The sequence below is a fragment of the Psittacula echo genome (assembly GCF_963264785.1).
Source record: "Psittacula echo genome assembly, chromosome: 16".
In the NCBI taxonomy this organism is placed as follows: Eukaryota; Metazoa; Chordata; class Aves; order Psittaciformes; family Psittacidae; genus Psittacula; species Psittacula echo.
Window position 1 is genome coordinate 924,829 of NC_137752.1, and position 17,740 is coordinate 942,568.

General features: G+C 47.9%; 1 protein-coding gene across 2 annotated transcripts in view; it reads left to right on the forward strand.

Moving 5' to 3' along the window:
- Positions 1 to 17,740, forward strand: part of COL5A1 (collagen type V alpha 1 chain) — a gene marked incomplete at its 5' end in the record, with an annotated part of 131,377 nt that overhangs the window by 24,145 nt on the left and 89,492 nt on the right. For both annotated transcript variants that reach the window (XM_080630674.1, XM_080630675.1), the window contains 3 exons: positions 2,763 to 2,930; positions 8,878 to 9,091; positions 9,688 to 9,850. In XM_080630674.1, coding sequence (XP_080486800.1) covers positions 2,763 to 2,930; positions 8,878 to 9,091; positions 9,688 to 9,850 — 545 coding nt within the window. The remainder of the gene's footprint in view (positions 1 to 2,762; positions 2,931 to 8,877; positions 9,092 to 9,687; positions 9,851 to 17,740) is intronic.

Below are 17,740 nucleotides of genomic sequence, written 5' to 3' on the forward strand. Positions count from 1 at the left end.
TTGGGGCAGCCTCTGGCCTCACTTTAGCTATTTGGCTATTTAGGGTTTGCCTCTGTGTACTGGGTCTGTTACCACCCTCCTCTGGCTCAGCAGGAGTTGGTCTCTTTGGGAAGCCCTGCGCATCTCAAGTGAAAGAAGGATCCTGTGTAAGGCTGCATAGTAATGTCATTCATGGAGAGCAAGTAAAGAAAAAAGCTTTCATAAAGCAACAGCTAATTCAGTCCTCGGATGAAGGCCAAGCTCAGTGCAAGCTTGCAAGGAATACCCTGTAGGACCTGGTTTTGGTCAGTCTGGTTTCTGTCCAATGTGCATGATGCTGTCGGAGCTCCTAACAGGAGCTTGCTGAGTTTAGATTTGGCTGAAAAGTCCAGGGAAATAAATAAACCGATCAGCTGGGCAGGAATTGGAGCTGCTGCTGTGTGAAGCTCATCTTTCTGGAAGGAGCTGGAGACTTTCATGCTGTTTAAGTCCTACTCAAGCTGATTTCTTAGTGATGAAGAGCAACGTGAGTGCTCTGTAGGGCTTCAGCTGCCTCCTTGCATCCTCTTTGATTTCCAAGAGCAAGCAGAGATGAGACATTCGTGTACATCTGAGCAGACGTTCTTTCCTCTCCTGCCAGTACTGTGGGGTTTGTAGTTTGTGCAATACCCAGACTGTTCTACTTCAATATCTTGCTTTGACCTAATCCATCATCCTTACGGAGGTATAGAGGATCTTCCTGTAAAATGAATTAATTGCATGTTGTGTTTGGGGGCTCTCGGCTTGTGTTTGAATCATCCCTTACACAAGTGCTGCACCAAGGTTCTCGTAATGAGGGTGGTGTTGCTCAAAGGGCCCTAAGCAGGGCATGAAGTGCTGAGCCTTCTAGCTGTTTGCAGCAGGTCCAGCTTCACTGAATGCCCATCGCCATGCTCTGACCTCTGTGGGAGCTTTTGGCAAACGTTCTGTTCATGTATAGAGCTGCTGAAATCTTTTGTTTTCATGTCGACGTTCCTGTCAGTGCATGGCACAATTTTAGCTATAAGATGATCATGATAACGAGCAGCACCTAACTCATCCAGCACTCTACACTCCTCCCCTATGAGATGCCCATGGCTGGCTCTGCTGGCTGCCGGGGCCCCTTTGCCACAGGAGATGATGCTCACACAGGTTCTGTCCCAACAACAGCCAAGCTTTTGGACAATGGGTTCCTCTGCAGACGTTTCTGTTCCTGCCCAGCCCCGGCCCCAGCATGGCCACGCTCTGCAGGGTGGTTTATGTGCAGTGCTGTGAGCGAGGCCCAAACCCCTGCACCCTGCGTGGGGACCCGGCTGATGTCAGGAGTCTGGAATTCACATCCCCTCCCCCTTGCCTTTGCCTTTTTCCCCTCTCCTCCCTAAATCCATGTTGGAGGCAGCTTAGGAGCTGGCTCATTTGAATCTCTTGGAGCACAGGGAGGTAGCTGGAAGCAAAGCTGGAGTTTGGTTGTAATTTTAGTTGTTTAAATGCAGCTTGGGCTCTATGAATGCAGATATTTCTGTGTGAAATGAAACATGATTGAAGGCAGTGGGAAGATCCAAGTGTCAAGGACAGCTCAGACGAATGTGTGTCATCTGTATACTAACAGGAATGAGAGATGAGGAAGCAGCGCAGCTGTGTGCTGCTCAGGCCAGGCTCTCAGCTGGTTTATCTGCAGCATTGGCTTGGATCTGCCATATGTTTGTAATCTCTCATTGAGAGCCCAGCTTCTCAGGATTGTGGAAACTTTTAAACACTGCCGAACAATGTGCACGGATTTTCCATGCAAATATTAGGCTGATCTTCTTGGTAACCAGAACTTTTCATATTGTAAAAGATCTGTTCATGCTCTTTCTTTCCATTGCCTGCGGTGTTTGTGTTCAGCGCTGATGGCTATGCTGTAGCCCTTCCCCACGGATGAAGCCAGTTGCATATGGCACATCCCTTGCAAATCCTCCCTGTCTTTCCTGCACTGGGAGATGTGTCCTTTTTGCAGCAGCAGTAGTGCCACACACCTCTCTGAATGCAGTTGGGCTATTTGTGATCATTCTATGAGCTGCATCCCTGCCTCGTGTTGCCTTGTCTCACCCCGGGCAGGGTTAGATGCTGTGCTCAAATGCTGCGAGGCTGTGGGTGAGCCTATGGGCAGCAGGACCAACCATCAGCATCAAAGCACCACGCTGGCATCCTGCTCTGCCATAACATACCCTGAGGCATGGCTTGTGGTTGACCTGTTACCACAGCTAGTGTGAACTGGTGAGTGGAGGTTGTGTGTGGTGTGTGTAACCCTCCAGGGAAGCTGGCTCAGGTGTTTGCTTCAGAACAGCTTTCTGGATCAACCAACTTAAGGAAAAGGAATGGGAATGTTTGCATCAGCATGAGGGCAACTTCTGACTTAAAGCCTTTCTCTCAGATCATGAATTTCCTGTCTAATGCTTAATCCCCAGGATGTACTTGAATGATGGAGATTGAGTGAAGACATCCAGCAAATCTAACTTCTGTAGCTGACAGTGTGCTCTGCCTTCTGCCCTCATGCAGACAGCTGTTCCTCTCTGCACTGAATTAGCGTCTCTGACCAGCAGCACAGTGTCCTGGCTTTGAAGCTGGTATTAGCAATGTTTTTGCAGATGTATTGGAAACATATTTCATCTGTTTTTAGAACTGGGATGACTGATTGGTGTGATGCTGACTAATAGTGATTTGGATCTGAACAAGCGCCGCTCTTGTTGCCTGCTAATTCTTGTTTTCTCCTTTTCTTTTTACAGCTGAACCTGCAGACCTCTTGAAGGTATTAGATTTTCATAATTTACCTGATGGTATAACAAAAACAACAGGGTTTTGCACAAGCAGAAGATCTTCAAAAGAAGCAGATGTTGCTTACAGAGTAACAAAAGATGCTCAGCTTAGTGCACCGACAAAGCAGCTGTATCCTGGTGAGTCCACGGCTTTTTATCTGTCATATGGAAATATCTGATGCTTTTCTCAGATTCTGCCGGCACATGTAGGGCACTGCACGATTCCTTCACTTTCCAAGTGTGCTTGGATAATCCCTTGGCAGGGAGTGATTCCACTGTTTCAGGGGGCTGCAAACATTCAGCCATCAAATAACATCCCAGTAAGTGGTTCTTTTATCATTGCACTTGCACATGGTGATGGGCTTCACAGCAGATGTGGCCAGTGCCTACATCTGTTCTTCCCATGCTAGACAGTTTCTACTGTCTCATTATCACAGTGATGTCCAGCTGGGGAGAGAGACTTGGAAGATGCAAAGGAACGCAAACTGCATCGTGTTTGTGGCGTGCCAAGCACAGTGGGGTCTTACTCTGTGGCTGTGGTGTCTCTCACAGCATAAATAATCACCATGTAAAAAATAGACTGCCCCACGAGAACAGATGTCCCAAGGAAAGAAGTTTGAAGGAATGGGAGGTTCCTTAGGGAAAGCCACTAAATGCAGAAGTTCACAAAGCCATTGAAGAGTGTGTGGGCTGCTGCTGCTGTTTCATTTGTCACTGAGGATGCACCGGGGTTTAATTTTTCAGCCCAATGGCCAATCACTGCTGCAGAGTAAAATGTGCTTGTAAAAAGACTGGACACATTATAGACCCAAACTACTCACTGCCCAAGAGCTTCAGCCTTGAACATGTACCATACAGGTACCATGAGGACCACTGCTGCATCCCTGTTTTACATGGAGGAGTGCAGGGATGCTGGGGGTAGGCATGGTTTGTAGGACTTTGTTAGGTTTGAGGAAAGTGCCTTTGCTGAGGAAGGTTTAGCAATGAGGCAGAAAGATGCTGGATGTAACTGCTCTGTGAAGCAGCGGTGACTTAAGCAAAGCAGACACACACACACATCCTCCTTTGGCGTTTGTGAGAGAATTAATGATAAAAATGCATTAGCTAGATCCCCGGCAATGTGTGTGCCACCACTTTTAATGAACATGCTGTATCTATTAGAGCCAGCCTGTCAGTGGCCTGAGTGAGCACTCTGAGGCTGGACCGCTGTTGCGCTGGCATCCTCCAGCCCTGTATTTCCTTCATTGCATCTGTTATCATTAAGGTTGTTTTCAGACTTCATTATTATCCTGCTGTGACAATAAGCAGGTGAATTATGTTTAACCTGTGGTGAGCAGGAGCATACCCTGTGTCTCGCGTATGGGATGAGAGCATCTGTGCCTGTGCTGTGGGCTGGTAACCCTCCATGGCACGGTTAACCCTTAGCAAAGGAGCTGCTTGGCTTTGCTTAAAGCCCTGTTTCAGTATCTGCAGAAGTGCAGAACAGACCCTGGATTTGTCTTTATTGCTGCCCGGTGCAGGACAGTCCTTTCTGACTATAGATAATACCATCATGTGCTCAACTGCACCCCTCAGCCAGGTTGTGCCTTCATGTCCCAGAGGAATATTCATCCCAGGGATGAACATTCATTCAGGAGCCCTGCAGTGGCCCCTGCATTCATCTGTCTGTCCCAAGGCAAGATCAGCTCAACCTGACCAGTGCGTGTCTAATCAGTTTGATGTACTCTCTTTCCATGTATCTGAAAGGGCTTAAAGTTTTGGCCTAACTGGCATCATCTGCTTCAGAAGTGCTTCAAGAAAGTGGTTCCACTTTGGAATATACAACTGTAGTGGATCTGAGAGCTTTCCAGTAGTTGTCGTGGCCACTGTGAAATCTTGCCTGATCACCTCTAGCAAACAGTAGTGATCCCAGGAAATAAAGACAAGGATGGAGTATTCTGGTTGATGTAGTAAGGAGACTGGATGGCACCAGTTATGACAGAGATTAACAGAACAAGGCAACATGCAGAACTGAGGCACGGTAACAGGAGAGAACTCGGCATTGTAGGAGATTTTCTTACGGTTGTCCCACCTTACTTACATGTCCTCATTGAGTTCTTGGCTCTGCGTCTGCTGTCTTCCTTGGGTGAGAAGATCTGGATGGTGTTTCCTTGTGTCATCAGGCAACTTTGCAGTCATTTAATCATCTGGACAACCATGGGGTGATGGAAGCAGCTTTGTCCCTTTCTGGAGGCTTCCAAAGTCATGGAGTCTTCTCTGCTCTTTGCTAAGGAAATGGGAAGAGTGAAGAACCCCCAGTGTTTTCCATCAGATGAACAGATGTTTTCTCAGTGCATCTCCATAGCTAGATGTGACTTCAGCTCATACCACCAGATGAATGAGAGAGGAGATAAAGATGATAAAGTAATTGCAATGCAGCGTACCAGGGGAATGTGGGGTTAGTGATTTCCTATTAACAGGCGGGTTATAGAGTACCCGAGGCAAATGTACACTGCACGTGATGTTTTGTGCTCATTAGAAGCTGGTGCTTTTCTAAGATGGCAATTTGATGGGCTTTGCGTTCAGCTGCCACAGCCAGCAAAGCAAGATACATGTAAAAGTTTATCTGTTTCTACAGACTCACAAGAGTGAGAAATCCTGCTGCGATGCTCTTTGTCCCCACTCCCTCAAGTTCTGCTTCCCAGCAAAAGCAGAGGCAAGAAAGGCAAAGCTTTCAGTGGCAAACAGCAAAATGTCATTTGCATTCTTCAAGCAAACTCAGTATTCTCCACACTTCCTGTGGGTGTCTGCATAGGTGTATGTTTAAGAGCTCAAACCTTTCTATAATAGCTCGAGCAGTCCTCTCTGAGGAAAACAAGTCATTCTGAAGCTGAGTCTGCTCAGATGAAGAAGGCCAGAAGTTGGTGGCACCCTTGAAGAGCTGTTTCCCTTTGAAGAGTGACTCTGGGAATGACACCATCTCCACAACAGATCTGCTTTGTGTTTGCATTGGGAACTGGCTCAGCTCATTGCTTTTGCTGACTTTTTGCTATTCAGCAGCCAGAGCTTTTCTTCCTTCCCAGCTCAGCAGCAGGGCTCGTTATTTCAGGCTGTGTTTGGCTACACCTGCAGGGTCTGGGTTAACACAGTCCTGTCTGTCCCTATCCTGAAGAACATGAGCTAGTACAGAAGCCTTTAGTTCCTGGTCCTGATGCTTGGGATAGCAGCAGCTCAGCCTGGCTCTGCTGGGTTGCATACTGGGACATACCAGGGGTGCAATGTACTCAAGTGAAGCCCACAGCATTGATGTGCTGTGCAGGAGCTGTGTGGGGTGGAGGGGTCTGTACCCACCCTGGACCTCCTCAGCACTTCCCAGGTCTCCATCTGCAGAACTGGGATCTTAACCCTTCGCTGCCTTTGCAGGCGGTTGCATGTGGTGAATGTGAAAGGACTTGGCCATGGGGTAAGAAGGTGATGCTGCGCTAAATTCAGCGTGGGAGCAGTGCTGTTGAGTGATGGGATGGATGTGCAGCATCTCTCAGCATGAGCTCATTTGAAGAAATTAATTGAAGATAAGGGCTTAATCCCAGACCCGGTGTTGAGGGGTTGTCTCCGTTGTCTTTATCAATTGACCCAAATCCTCTTGTATTTATTACTCTGTATTTATTAGTACTTATTAGTGCTTCGTATATTTATTATGATGCATTTATCAGTATTGCTGCCGGTGTGGCTGTGTGCATCATTCAATAGCCTGGGTCACTTCTAGCTGTGACAGTGAAGCCATTGTTGTTTTGCCAGGACAGCAGAGCAGTACAGAGTAATGTCAGCTATAATTCATCCATTATGGTTATTTGGGTTGAAAAACTCGCATCACCATGGAGACATCTTAATAATGAAAAAAAATTAAAAGCAGCTTTTTAATGAGTTGGCAGCTTGTCCAGGCCGAAGGTACCGTTGTGGCTTCCTAATGACATTTTGGACATGAACTATTTTACATAAAAGGCCCAAAACTGTAGCCTGTAATTGGAACCAGGAAGGCGTATGGTCTTGATTCAGCTCTACAGGAGGATTTGTGTACAGCAGGAGGCAGATAAAGCTCAGTGGTTCCTATGGGAGGCAGGATAATAGGATGCCTGCATTTGCCAAACATCTAGGTCTGTGTCCTAGGGGGAAATCAGGCTATAATCATGGCATTTAATTACTGACTGTGAGTCTTCTATTCAGAACACTGCCTTATGCTTCTTCCCAAATGTTTAACTAAGGTGAGGGATATTAACTTGGTGCAAACAGTGTGTGTCTCTGTAGGTATCCTCAGCTCTTCCCCTCTGTGTCCTCTGTTTGCACAAGCTGTTTGTAGCAGTGCTGGGTTTGATGCAGCCCAGCCTGCTCCTGCCTCCCGCTCCCTGTGCTAGGCAGGCAGATGCATTTAGAGCACTGTTCATAGGAGTTAAAGCAAGTCCCAGGCAGAAGAGGAGAGGTTAAGCTCATGTGTTTGAACTTGCTGGTTTTGCTGTGGTCAACGCTCCCATGGTCGTGGTCCCCTCCCTGGGTCAAAATCCCTTATGCAGCCCTGGGGTACTACCTAAAAACAGCCTGCAGGGGTGCAGGAAATCTATTTGAAGCTTATGGGCATGGAGCTCGACAGTTCTTGTGCTTTACATGGCTACGTGTCTGCAGCTTAGAGCTGATGGGTTGTGGTGTTCCCGTCCCTGCTTGCTGCTGGCTGCCACACGTCGCTGGTCCCAGCACACACCACGGTGTCTGCGGCTCCGCTGCCCCACTTTACCCTGCCAGGGTTTAAGATTTCTCAAGCAGATACCCAGGGATACAATGCAACCCTTGTCTCCGAAAGCCTGGACCTTAAAGGAAAGGTCCCCTGAAATGCAGCATCTGAGCAGGCTATGCCCTGTAGGTCTCCTCTTCAGTGATCATTTGAGCAAGAAATCCCCTTTACTACTCCTTCTGGTGTTTTTAAGATGTCCTGTTTGGGATGTGCATCCAGGATGTTCAGCTTGGGCTCATCTTCCCAGTCTGAGTGACAGAGAAATCCCAAGTAGAGGAGTTGTGTCCAGGCCAGGGTGTGATCTGTGACTTGAAAGTTGACACGCACTTGTCTAGTGTTTCAGGGGACTGACCCTTCCTCCCGTGCAGAGCATCTGCTCTCTGCTGACAGTGCTTACTGCAGACTTTAAGCTTCCAAACCTTGCAAAACTACAGACAGGAATTGCCTGAGATCAGACAGGGTGGCTCTCCTGAGCGCAGAAAGAGCTAGGAAATGTTGAATGCTTTCTAACATGCAGACAAATCAGTGTCCCCTACTTACTGCCAGGTTTTTTTCTGTTTGCAGATCTTTCTGTCTGCACCAGTCCTGAAAGCCGAAGCCACAGACACTGTTCTCATGTGGAGCAGACACAACCTGATGCAACTTCCCTATTCCCTTAAATAAACCCCTTCAATGTTGTGTGTGCTGAGCTGGCACCCAGCTGCTTCATTTCCTCTGTCCCTCTGACATCTTTAGTTAATTTGGGGACCTCATGATACGTGAAACAGTTTTTGCCTTGTCTCTTAAAAAGCTCTAGAGCATGCTAAGAAAGGGTTAGGTGCAAATAGCACAGATTGAAAACAGCAGGGTTTTTAGAGTCCCTGTTTCCCCAGCACTGTGATCTCATCCCAAACCAGCAGATCCCTTGCCATCCTTTGCTTGCAAGTTCAAACATAGGGTGGCTTTTGGCTCTGTGGCAGGTTGCAACAGGGGCTGAAAAATGCCTTTCTGATCATAAATGAATGATGCTCAGAGATGCTCAATTCTATGCTTGGCTTTTTAATGTGCCGTTAGAGCAGGTAGCCCTTGGGGGACTCTGCTCTACACTGGTCTTGCTGGTGCAATCTACTTTGGGGTACAGCCCATCCCAATCCTTTATCCCAACAGGCTTTGGGGGAAAGCCTGATCTTCACCTGGCAACTGAGGTGCTGCCCCATATTTTTCGGGCTGCTGGTCTGCACACATCTGGAGAGGTGTCCCCAGGGGTTATTAGGCAACAGGACTGCTTCTGTAGGGTTTAATCTTCAAAGAAACCTGACTAACCTCTTTGCTTTTCCACTCCAGCTTCCCCATTCCCAGAGGACTTCTCCATTCTAACCACTGTAAAAGCGAAGAAAGGAGGTCAGTCCTTCTTGATCTCAATTTACAATGAGCAAGGGATCCAGCAAATTGGTGTGGAGTTGGGTAGATCTCCTGTATTCCTGTATGAAGACCATACAGGAAAGCCAGGACCAGAAGACTATCCTCTCTTTAGAGGCATTAACCTAGCAGATGGCAAGTAAGTGAAACTTTGTGCACAAAGGAAAAAGTACATTGTTTATATGAATACCAGCATGTTGAACGTTGTGTACACTAGAAGTCATGTATGTTTAAATGTATATATGCACCTTTGACTATTGCCAAGTGTCCTTTGGTGAATGAATACTGCATCTGTAAGGTGAGAAACACCACTCGGTGCAAACTGTCTGGCACTTATGGGAGCAGGAACAGTGACTTCTGTTGCAAAGAGCCTGAAGAAATCAGTTTGTCTTGGAAAATCCAACTGAGTCTTTTGCAGGACATGAGGAGGGTGGAAAAGAGGAATAGCCAGGGAGTTATTGGTGGGCTTTTCCCTTCTGCTTCTTTTTGAAGCCAGAACTGGTGTGCTCCTACATGTTCTGGAGGGATGAGAAGTGAATGGCATCATCTGTCAATCAGCCTCTATTTCAAGTGATATCTTCAGAGTCTCCCCAGGATGGTTTTCATGTGCTTGCAGATGGTGGCTGGCATGAAGATTTGCAGACCAGTTTGTGAAAGCGTCATTGTTATACAATTGTTAGCTTGTTCTTGAAAGCCCAGGGCTCTGTTTAACACATCTGGGGGCTGTTCTTCTAGGTGGCACAGAGTAGCTATCAGTGTGCAGAAGAAAAATGTCACCTTGATTTTGGACTGTAAAAAGAAGATAACCAAGTTCTTGGACCGAAGTGACCATCCCATCATTGACGTCAATGGCATCATCGTATTTGGAACAAGGATATTGGATGAGGAAGTCTTTGAGGTAAGTCATGCCAATGGACGGCTCTGGAGATGTTTGACAGAGGTGATGAGCTGGAGTCTGGTTGATGGGGTATTTGCAGCTCAGTTTTGGAACTTGCATTGTGTTTTTGCTTTATGGAACACTGTTGTGTGTCATTTATATCTTTGTAAGCTTTTGTTTCAACTAGGGAAGTTCTTTCTGTAGTAATGATGCAAACAGTGGGCCAGATGTTCAGCTGCAGTGAGTGCCTCTGCTCTTCATGCTCTTGCTGGGGTTCAGACTAGCCCCTGCACTGGGATTTTGTGTATCTGAGGCTCTTCAGCTCAGTTAGCATGGGAAAGTTTTCCTTCATCCCAGTTAGGATTTAGGTAGAGCTGCAGGGGTGGTAAATAGAGGCTGGGGAAAGCAGCTTCTTTGCAAGTCACAGTTCACTCCGAGGCAGTAGGAGCTTGCTCTTTTCACATGCGTTGTCCATCAGTTCTTGGTTTCTTGCACCGTGACATAAGGGGTCTCTCCTCGCCAGCTTGCCTGGCAGCCCTGTCACCTCCCACACAGCAACTGCCTTTAAAAATCAAACCAGCATCGTGATGGGTGGAATGTTAACCATGAGCTCCTCTCATTTAAGCAAAGAGATAGAGGATTGTTTATAGCCAAGGTACATATGGCAGAAGTTCTTCCCATAGTTCAGCAACCAGTTTAATATATGCATTTCACCAGCAATCTCGACTTCAGTGCTCTGCTGCACTTGTGAGCCTTTCATGTGTATGAGAATCTTGTCTCTGATCTTTCTTGCAAGCTAGGATTTCTTCCCTGAAATCAGTGCCAGTGCACTGGAGTGTAAACTAAGACCTATTGATCTCTATCTCCTTAGTTTTATTGCATTTATGTGGAGGAAGAGCTGTATCTCCTGGGCCTCCCCAACCCAGCAAAGGGATGGGGCGCATCTTCTAGCACTGGATAATTGGAGCTGAAGCCAAGCCAGCTCTTGTCTGCATTTTGCTGCCACTCAGGAGGAAAGTTCCAGTCTATTTAACATTGCCAACATCTGGGAGCTGGTCTGCTGTAAACAGAGCAAGAACGCATGGACTGAAGGTTGCTGCCAAAATCCCAGTTACAGAGTTAGAGCTGAAGCTCTAAATTGTATCAAATTAATAGATATTCCCTGGGAAGGTTAACAATTAAAACGGGAAGTAAGGCTGGGTTTAATGGGCAGCGGAGTGTCTGTTGCAAAGGTTGGACCTTCTGCCAAAAACGTCAGCGGTTGCACTGGATGCTGTGTTTTAAGTGGAGCGCCCCTGAGGTTTGGGATGTTCCCAGGTGGGTTTTAGAGCTTACCTGGATTTTGGGCTGCTGATTCCTCTGCCAGGCCAGGGAAGGCACAGTGATGGGTGTCAGTGCTCTTCCAGCACCCATCAGCGCTTCCCATGGGGCTGGCCACTGAGAACTGGACAATTAGCAAGTATTTTCTCTGCCTTGTAGCAAATGTTCTGATACTACACAGCAGGCGTATAACCTCCCTCTCTAGTCCTGGAATCTGTCCCTTCTTCTTTTGTCACTCTCGCCAGACAAAAAGGGTTTTCATGCATCCACACACTAATCAAGACAGCAGCAGCTTTAAACTGGAGGTAATGAATAGGTCCCACGAAGGCAGTGGACTATAACCTAATTTCCTTCATAACTCAGCAACTTAATTTCCTTTGGTCCCTCCTTTCTTTCTGCAAGCCGAAGCAGAAACTGTAGGGAAAATCATGGCTCGGAACAATGGGAAATGGGTGTTCACTGTCCAATGATGTATTCCTGGAAAGCTGATAATTTCTGGACTGAGTGCAGAGTGATGAAATGAGGCTGCTGCTTGTGCTGGTGGTAACTGCTCTGCAAACCTCAGCTAACGTGATGTTCCCCAGGGCCTTCTGCACCCATGGATTTGGCTAGTTCTTCTGTTTGTCCCTTTTGCTGCAAGTTAGCATAGCCCAGTTTGCTGGGAGTGGGGCGGAAGGCAGCACTGGGCCAGGCTGTAAGTCGTGGGCATTCATCTCCTCCTGGTCAGGACTGAAATCCGATAACCCCAAAACACATGTTGGTTTGGAAGCTGTGACTCCTCAAGCTCCAGGTCCAGCTGGGGCTGCAGGAGGAGCAGCTCTGCTGTGTTTGCCCATTGAGCACCCAGATGGGGACATCCTGACTCGTACCCTGCTGCAGCAGGAGCCCAGTGGGGAAGGTGAGAGGAGTTCCCGAGTACTTCTCCAGCACAGCATTCTTGCAGTGGAAAAACGACTTCCTCCCGTTGCCAGGCCCTCGGCTGGGGCTGTGTGGGTCTCTGTATGGCTGCGGAGGTTTGAGAGGGGGCCCAGCCTGGAGGCCAGGTTACACAAGTGGAGTTTTGTGCTGAGCTGTTGTTCAAAACAGAAGGTTACAAATGTCAGGACAGGCTCACACCGGGGTTGGGAAGTGGCGGTGGCTTCAAGCTGTGACTGAGGGGATGCTGTTGTGAGACTGCAAAGGGCTTTCTGCAGCGAGAGTGAAAGAGGAAAGAAACAGCCCATGGTGCAGGATAAACACTTTCTCTCTGCTTGCAGGCTGCAGTAAGCAGTGCTCCTGTGGCTACAGCAGCACTGGGAGGAAGTCAGATGTGAATGATCTTGGTTTTAGAGGCTTTAACTGTTTCTTTGGGTGTGCTTTGGGTAGCACGGTCTCGTGATGTGGGAACAGAGAGAATGAAGTCTGGGAAAATCCCTTGTCCAGAAAGCAAAGCATCCTCTGCCTGAAACCCAGGGAGATTTTCCAAGCCATCCTGGTGATGCGGCCCCACTCCGCAGTGATGCCCTGCAGGAGCTGCCCACTCCAGGCCTGTAGGATCAGCAGGAGCTGCCTGCTCCATATCCTGCAGGACTCACTTTTCTGTGCAGGATCGCACCAGTTCTTGTGGAGATAACAAGCTGAAGTGTGAGTCCTTCTGTGGCAGCTGTGTATTGATCCCAGGGCTGCCCCATCAGCCTTTGCTTGGACTGATGAATCCCTGGGAGCCTGTGCTGGGGCAAGAGCTGAGTGAGCTGAGCCACCGTCAGACCAAAGCTTTGCCCTATTCAAGGTTTACTTGGCTGTTACACGTACACCTCTGCTGCACATTGTACCTATGAAACCTGGCTGTGGGCTATTTGGGTGCTTCGTGGGCTTTAATTTGAGAGCATCCTTGGAAGATGCCCATGCCAAGGAGCTTCTCTGCTCCGTGTGTAACTTGTTGCTGGGTTCAGGGGACAGCACTTACCTCCCTGTGCCTTCCTCCTTCTCTCAGGGCAAGCAGTCTGGCTCCGATACCATCTCTCTCGCACCCCTACCCGAAGTCTGGCCCAGTTTGTGCTTAGCCATAACAGTGGGCAGCTTTATCCATTTGAACATCGACACGGACAGCACCTCCCTTGGGTTGGCTTTTCCAACCTGCCCCTTGCCGTGGTGGTCTGATGGAGAAGCAGCTCAGCTGGCTCTGGGCTGAGGCTCTTGTACTGGTTTAGCAGATGTGGGTTGAAGCAAAGTTCAGGCCCTGGTGCAGGAAGGTCGCTGGAGCTGCGCTTCAGTCCCAGCAGTGGCTGTTTTGCAGCAGTGAACAGAAATCCCATAACATGCAGCTGGAAGAGCTCTGTGCATGGGAAGTGCTGCAGTGTCTGTGGCAGGTAAAAGGTACTGTCCTGGGGCTGGATTAGGCGAACTTAACCCCTTTGCGGTGGTGTTTTGAAGCATGGCATGTAATCCCACAGGAAGAAGTTTGGATTCTGCAGTAGTGCGTGGCTCAGCTCTGCTCTGCTGCTCAGCACTGTTCTGCGGACCTGCACTTCACAACTGATCTTTGATATCCCATTTTGTTTTCTGATCTGTTGGGAAGAGACTGTTGTGTGAGGCTGCTGTGCTGCTAAAAGCACTGCACAGCACCCGGCTGGCAGAGCTACTGTTGGCATCATTAAGGTGGTGGTATGTAAAACTGGTGACAATACCCTGGTAACAAGTGGGTACATCTGATGTCAATGATTTTTGGTTCATCTGTGTAAGATTTTGCGTGATTGTTCCACAAGGAACCTGGTGTCTTGACCCTCTGGAAATAACATTGGTTTGCAGTAGTGTCTGGTGTAGATGAAGTTGTTTTTCCTATAAGTGGAAAAGCTCAGTGCATGTGTATATTGCTTTTTAAGGTTTACATCTTTTACTGTTGGCTCCTCTGGTCTCCTTTGTCCACCTGGGTACCACAACGGTGTCTCACTGGTCTGGTTGGTACTGTAAAACCAGGAGTGTTCCTCTGATCCTGCCAAACAAGGTGCAGAATGAGGGGGTTGAGGACACCTGCAGACGCGGCTCTGCCAGTGCAGTGGAATGTGAGGGGCTGACAGAGGATTTGCTGTCAGCTCATGCCAGAGCTCATCCCGGGGTGAGATCCGCTGCGCTGCTGGGATCTGGATGATGCTGAAACGATGGTGCTTTTCATTTTCTCTCCTCCTTTGTGTGCTTGAAGACCACTGGTGAAATCAAGACATCGGGGCTGAAGGGAAAGAGATTTGTGCTGAGGTGAGCCAGAAAGCCCAGGCAAGGTGCCAGAGGTGCTCTTAGTGTTTCAAGGCGCAACAAGACAAAGCAGAATAGATGCTACAGTGCTCTCAACAGAGACATTGGGGCTGTTCAGGTGCTGTGTTGCTCTCAGGTTGAAATGCCAACTCTCTTTTCATCTTCTGCCTTGTTTACACTTAAAAACCAATTATCACTGGGGTTGATAGTCCCAGATTTCATTTCACCATCATCAGGGGTTCCTCCCTCCCTTCCCATGCTCTTGGCTGTAGCATTTCCAGCTCTGGAAAGTGCTCTTATTAAAGTTTCTCCGTGTTGCTTTCCTCTGAGGTTAAAAAATTGGATCTTTTTTGCCTTAGCAAAAGGTGTATGAATTAAAACAGGTTCCTGTATGTATGTGTGCGTCTTAACAGTATTATTTTAATGTTTAAGGATGGAGAAATGCAGGAGCTTCCTTTTGCAGGTTTGCCGTTAGCGTATCAAACAGCCTCTATCTACTGCAGGAGGGCAGTGATAGTGATGCTGCCAGCACAGTGGGCTTTAGGAGAAGACAGATTGGTGGTAACTCAGCTCAGGAGGGCAAATGTGCTGCAAGAGCCTCAGGTCTGAATCCGTGTCTCATTCCCATCCAGACCCTAGCTTGCCTTGGCACAGCTCTCTGCTGTTCCTGTTTGGAGGAACAGGCAGAGCTCCTGCTTATCAAGCTTTTGTTAGCCTTCAAAAAGCACTTCTTTATAATTACGGTTCTTTGCTAATGTGAATGTCTCCATCGAGATGCGCTGCAGATACATGCTCCGTGTTCTTCCTGCCTCACAGCCTGCTGGAAGAAGCCAGTTCAGGGCTGGCTGCTGGCCCTCCTGGCCCTGCCAAATCTGATTTCACCTCTTTTGCTGTAGAGACTTTAAGGGAGTGCAAAGAGTGGATGTTTTACACCCCCAGCATATACCATAGTGTGAGGTGATGGAAAATCCAATGTTCTGAGCCAGCAGGAGGGCTCGGTATTGAAGATGTCTGCAGCTTTCCCCAGTCTCCCAATAATTCTCCATTTAGTTGCTGGTTTTCTCGTCATTTCTTCTGCTTTTGTTTTTTCAAAGGGATTCTCTTAAGCAAAATGGTGCATTTGAGACATATGGATTAAATCACAGAATGAGGCTCTTCCAGAAGAGCAATGCTGCCTAGAAAATGTCTCCAGTTACTGAAGATTATAACTCTGGATGGGTTTGCAATTAATTGTGAGGGGTTTGTGCCGGAGTCCAAGCAGTGCAGTCAGTCTAATCAAAACCCAAACGTGATATTCAGCTTCAGTTGGCAGAGCCTTGCACGCAGCATCACCTTACACAGGTGCCCAGGGACATCGTCTGGTTTCAGCAGTGTCTGTTCTGAGGGAGGGGCAGGACCACATCCAGAATGAGAACTGCAAACCAGCTTGTAAAAGTTCATCTGTGCTTCAGGTGGTGTCTTTTCAAGCCTGGACTGATGCTGTTTCATCTGACCTCGAACTGTCAGGTGCCAGCACGGCAAGTGGGAGCCTGGGTTCAAACATCAGATGGACTGTTTGCATACACTTTGCTCAGACTCTTGGTTTTCATTGAGGTTTGCTGGGTAATTGGCAGTTGAGCCATCTGGACTGCAGTCAAGCGTTGTGGTTGGGTCAGGGTTGCCTGTAATGATGTAGCCTTATTAGTCATGATTACAAAATACGCATATTCAATAGTTTCTAACTATTTTGATTTTGGGCGTTTTTTTTTGGTTCAGTGGTAAATTCCATTTCATAAACTGGAAAAGAAACTCTGCATTGGCATGTGTGGATAATTATTGCAGCTTGCTGCTATCAAATGCCTTCAGGCCTCTGATGGTGTGCAGTGTGTGGGGAGATGTGCTTTACTGTTTCAACAGACCAGAAAGAGCTTTATCGATGTTTAAGTTAGGCAGTGCATCATTTATCTTCTAATATGGCCAAGTTAAACATCAGCCCTTTCAGTGTCATTATAAGGGCTTTTTAATCAATGCTTCAGATGGGAAAAGGCATCTAACCCAGAGCGATTTCTTGCTGAGGCATCCCTCCTCATGATTCTGTCAACAAAACAGGGGGAATGCTGAGGATATGGGGCACTGAGCAGCCATCAAAATCCAGGATTAACCCTCTGAATGGCTGGTGAAGGACATGGTTGAGGAAGTACTGGCTTCCCTGCCTGTGGTCACAAGAGCAGGGATGTGCCATGACTCAAACAGGCAGTTTGGAGCCTGATGGTTGCCTTGCTTTGGGAGACTCCTGCAGGATAATTGGTTTGAATGAGCTTTTGCCATTTGGAGGACACAAGCAAAGATGCTGGGTGAGAACTGCCAGTGGGGAGGGATGCTAAGTGATACCTTCAGGGCTTTCCATCACTGCTGTCCTGGGCCACAGCATGGAGAGGACAGGCAGGCTGTTGCACAACTTTCCCTGCTGTGGGATACCTCCTGCAGAGTGGGGTAATCAGTTAAAACTGCTAACAAGGAAAACTGAGCGGTCTCTGGAAGGCGAAGCTTATCCCTCAAAACCATTTCCATCACCACAGGAATTATGGGGTTTGAGGGATAGAGTTTTGTCTGGTTGCTCCTGACACTCACCTGGCAGAGCTTTGTAGTTAAATGCTGGCAGGCAGCAACCCAGGCAGGCTCGTTACACATGATTGATGCTCTTAGCTCTGGTGTCATTACTCTTGCAGCTGATGGCTTTGTTGGTAGTTTGTTCCCCCCCTTGAATAGTAGGAGGAGGGGGCTTGGTTTCTTCCATGGAAACTCTGAGGTGCAGCGGGCTGAGTGCTGAGTCCAGACAGGGTGATGTAATGCTGGAAACCAGCTCCTCTCCCCTGACACAATGCCAAGGTTTAAAGTGGCCTTGTGGACATGGATGTCTGCAGGCAGCAGGACAGTGCTTCAGGAGCAGTAAGGGCAGTGCAAGGGGACCCTGAGCATGTTGGGAAGGCACTGAAGAGCAGACCAAATGGACGTGTTAGGGAAAGATGATTGTCCTCAGCTTGAGCATGGGGGAAAAGCCAAATACTCATGCTGCTGGGGAGAAGTTTCCAGCTGAACTTTATTGGCAGCATCTCTATGCAGTATGGGAAAGGGTTATTGAAAGCAGTGAGCAGTAGTGTGCCACCGGCCCAAATCAGTGCATGTTTCCCCTTCCCTGCTAATTTGGGAATGTTGTTCCATGTGGGAGGTGACACACGGATCAGCCTTATTGCATAAGAGTGAATTTCTGGAACAGAAATCTGTGGATAGAACAAAACTCCTCTCTGTGCTCAAAACATTGATTGATTTGCATTGTTACAGCAAGCTGTTGTAGGAAGTATAGGCTTGGCTGAGCCAAACTGA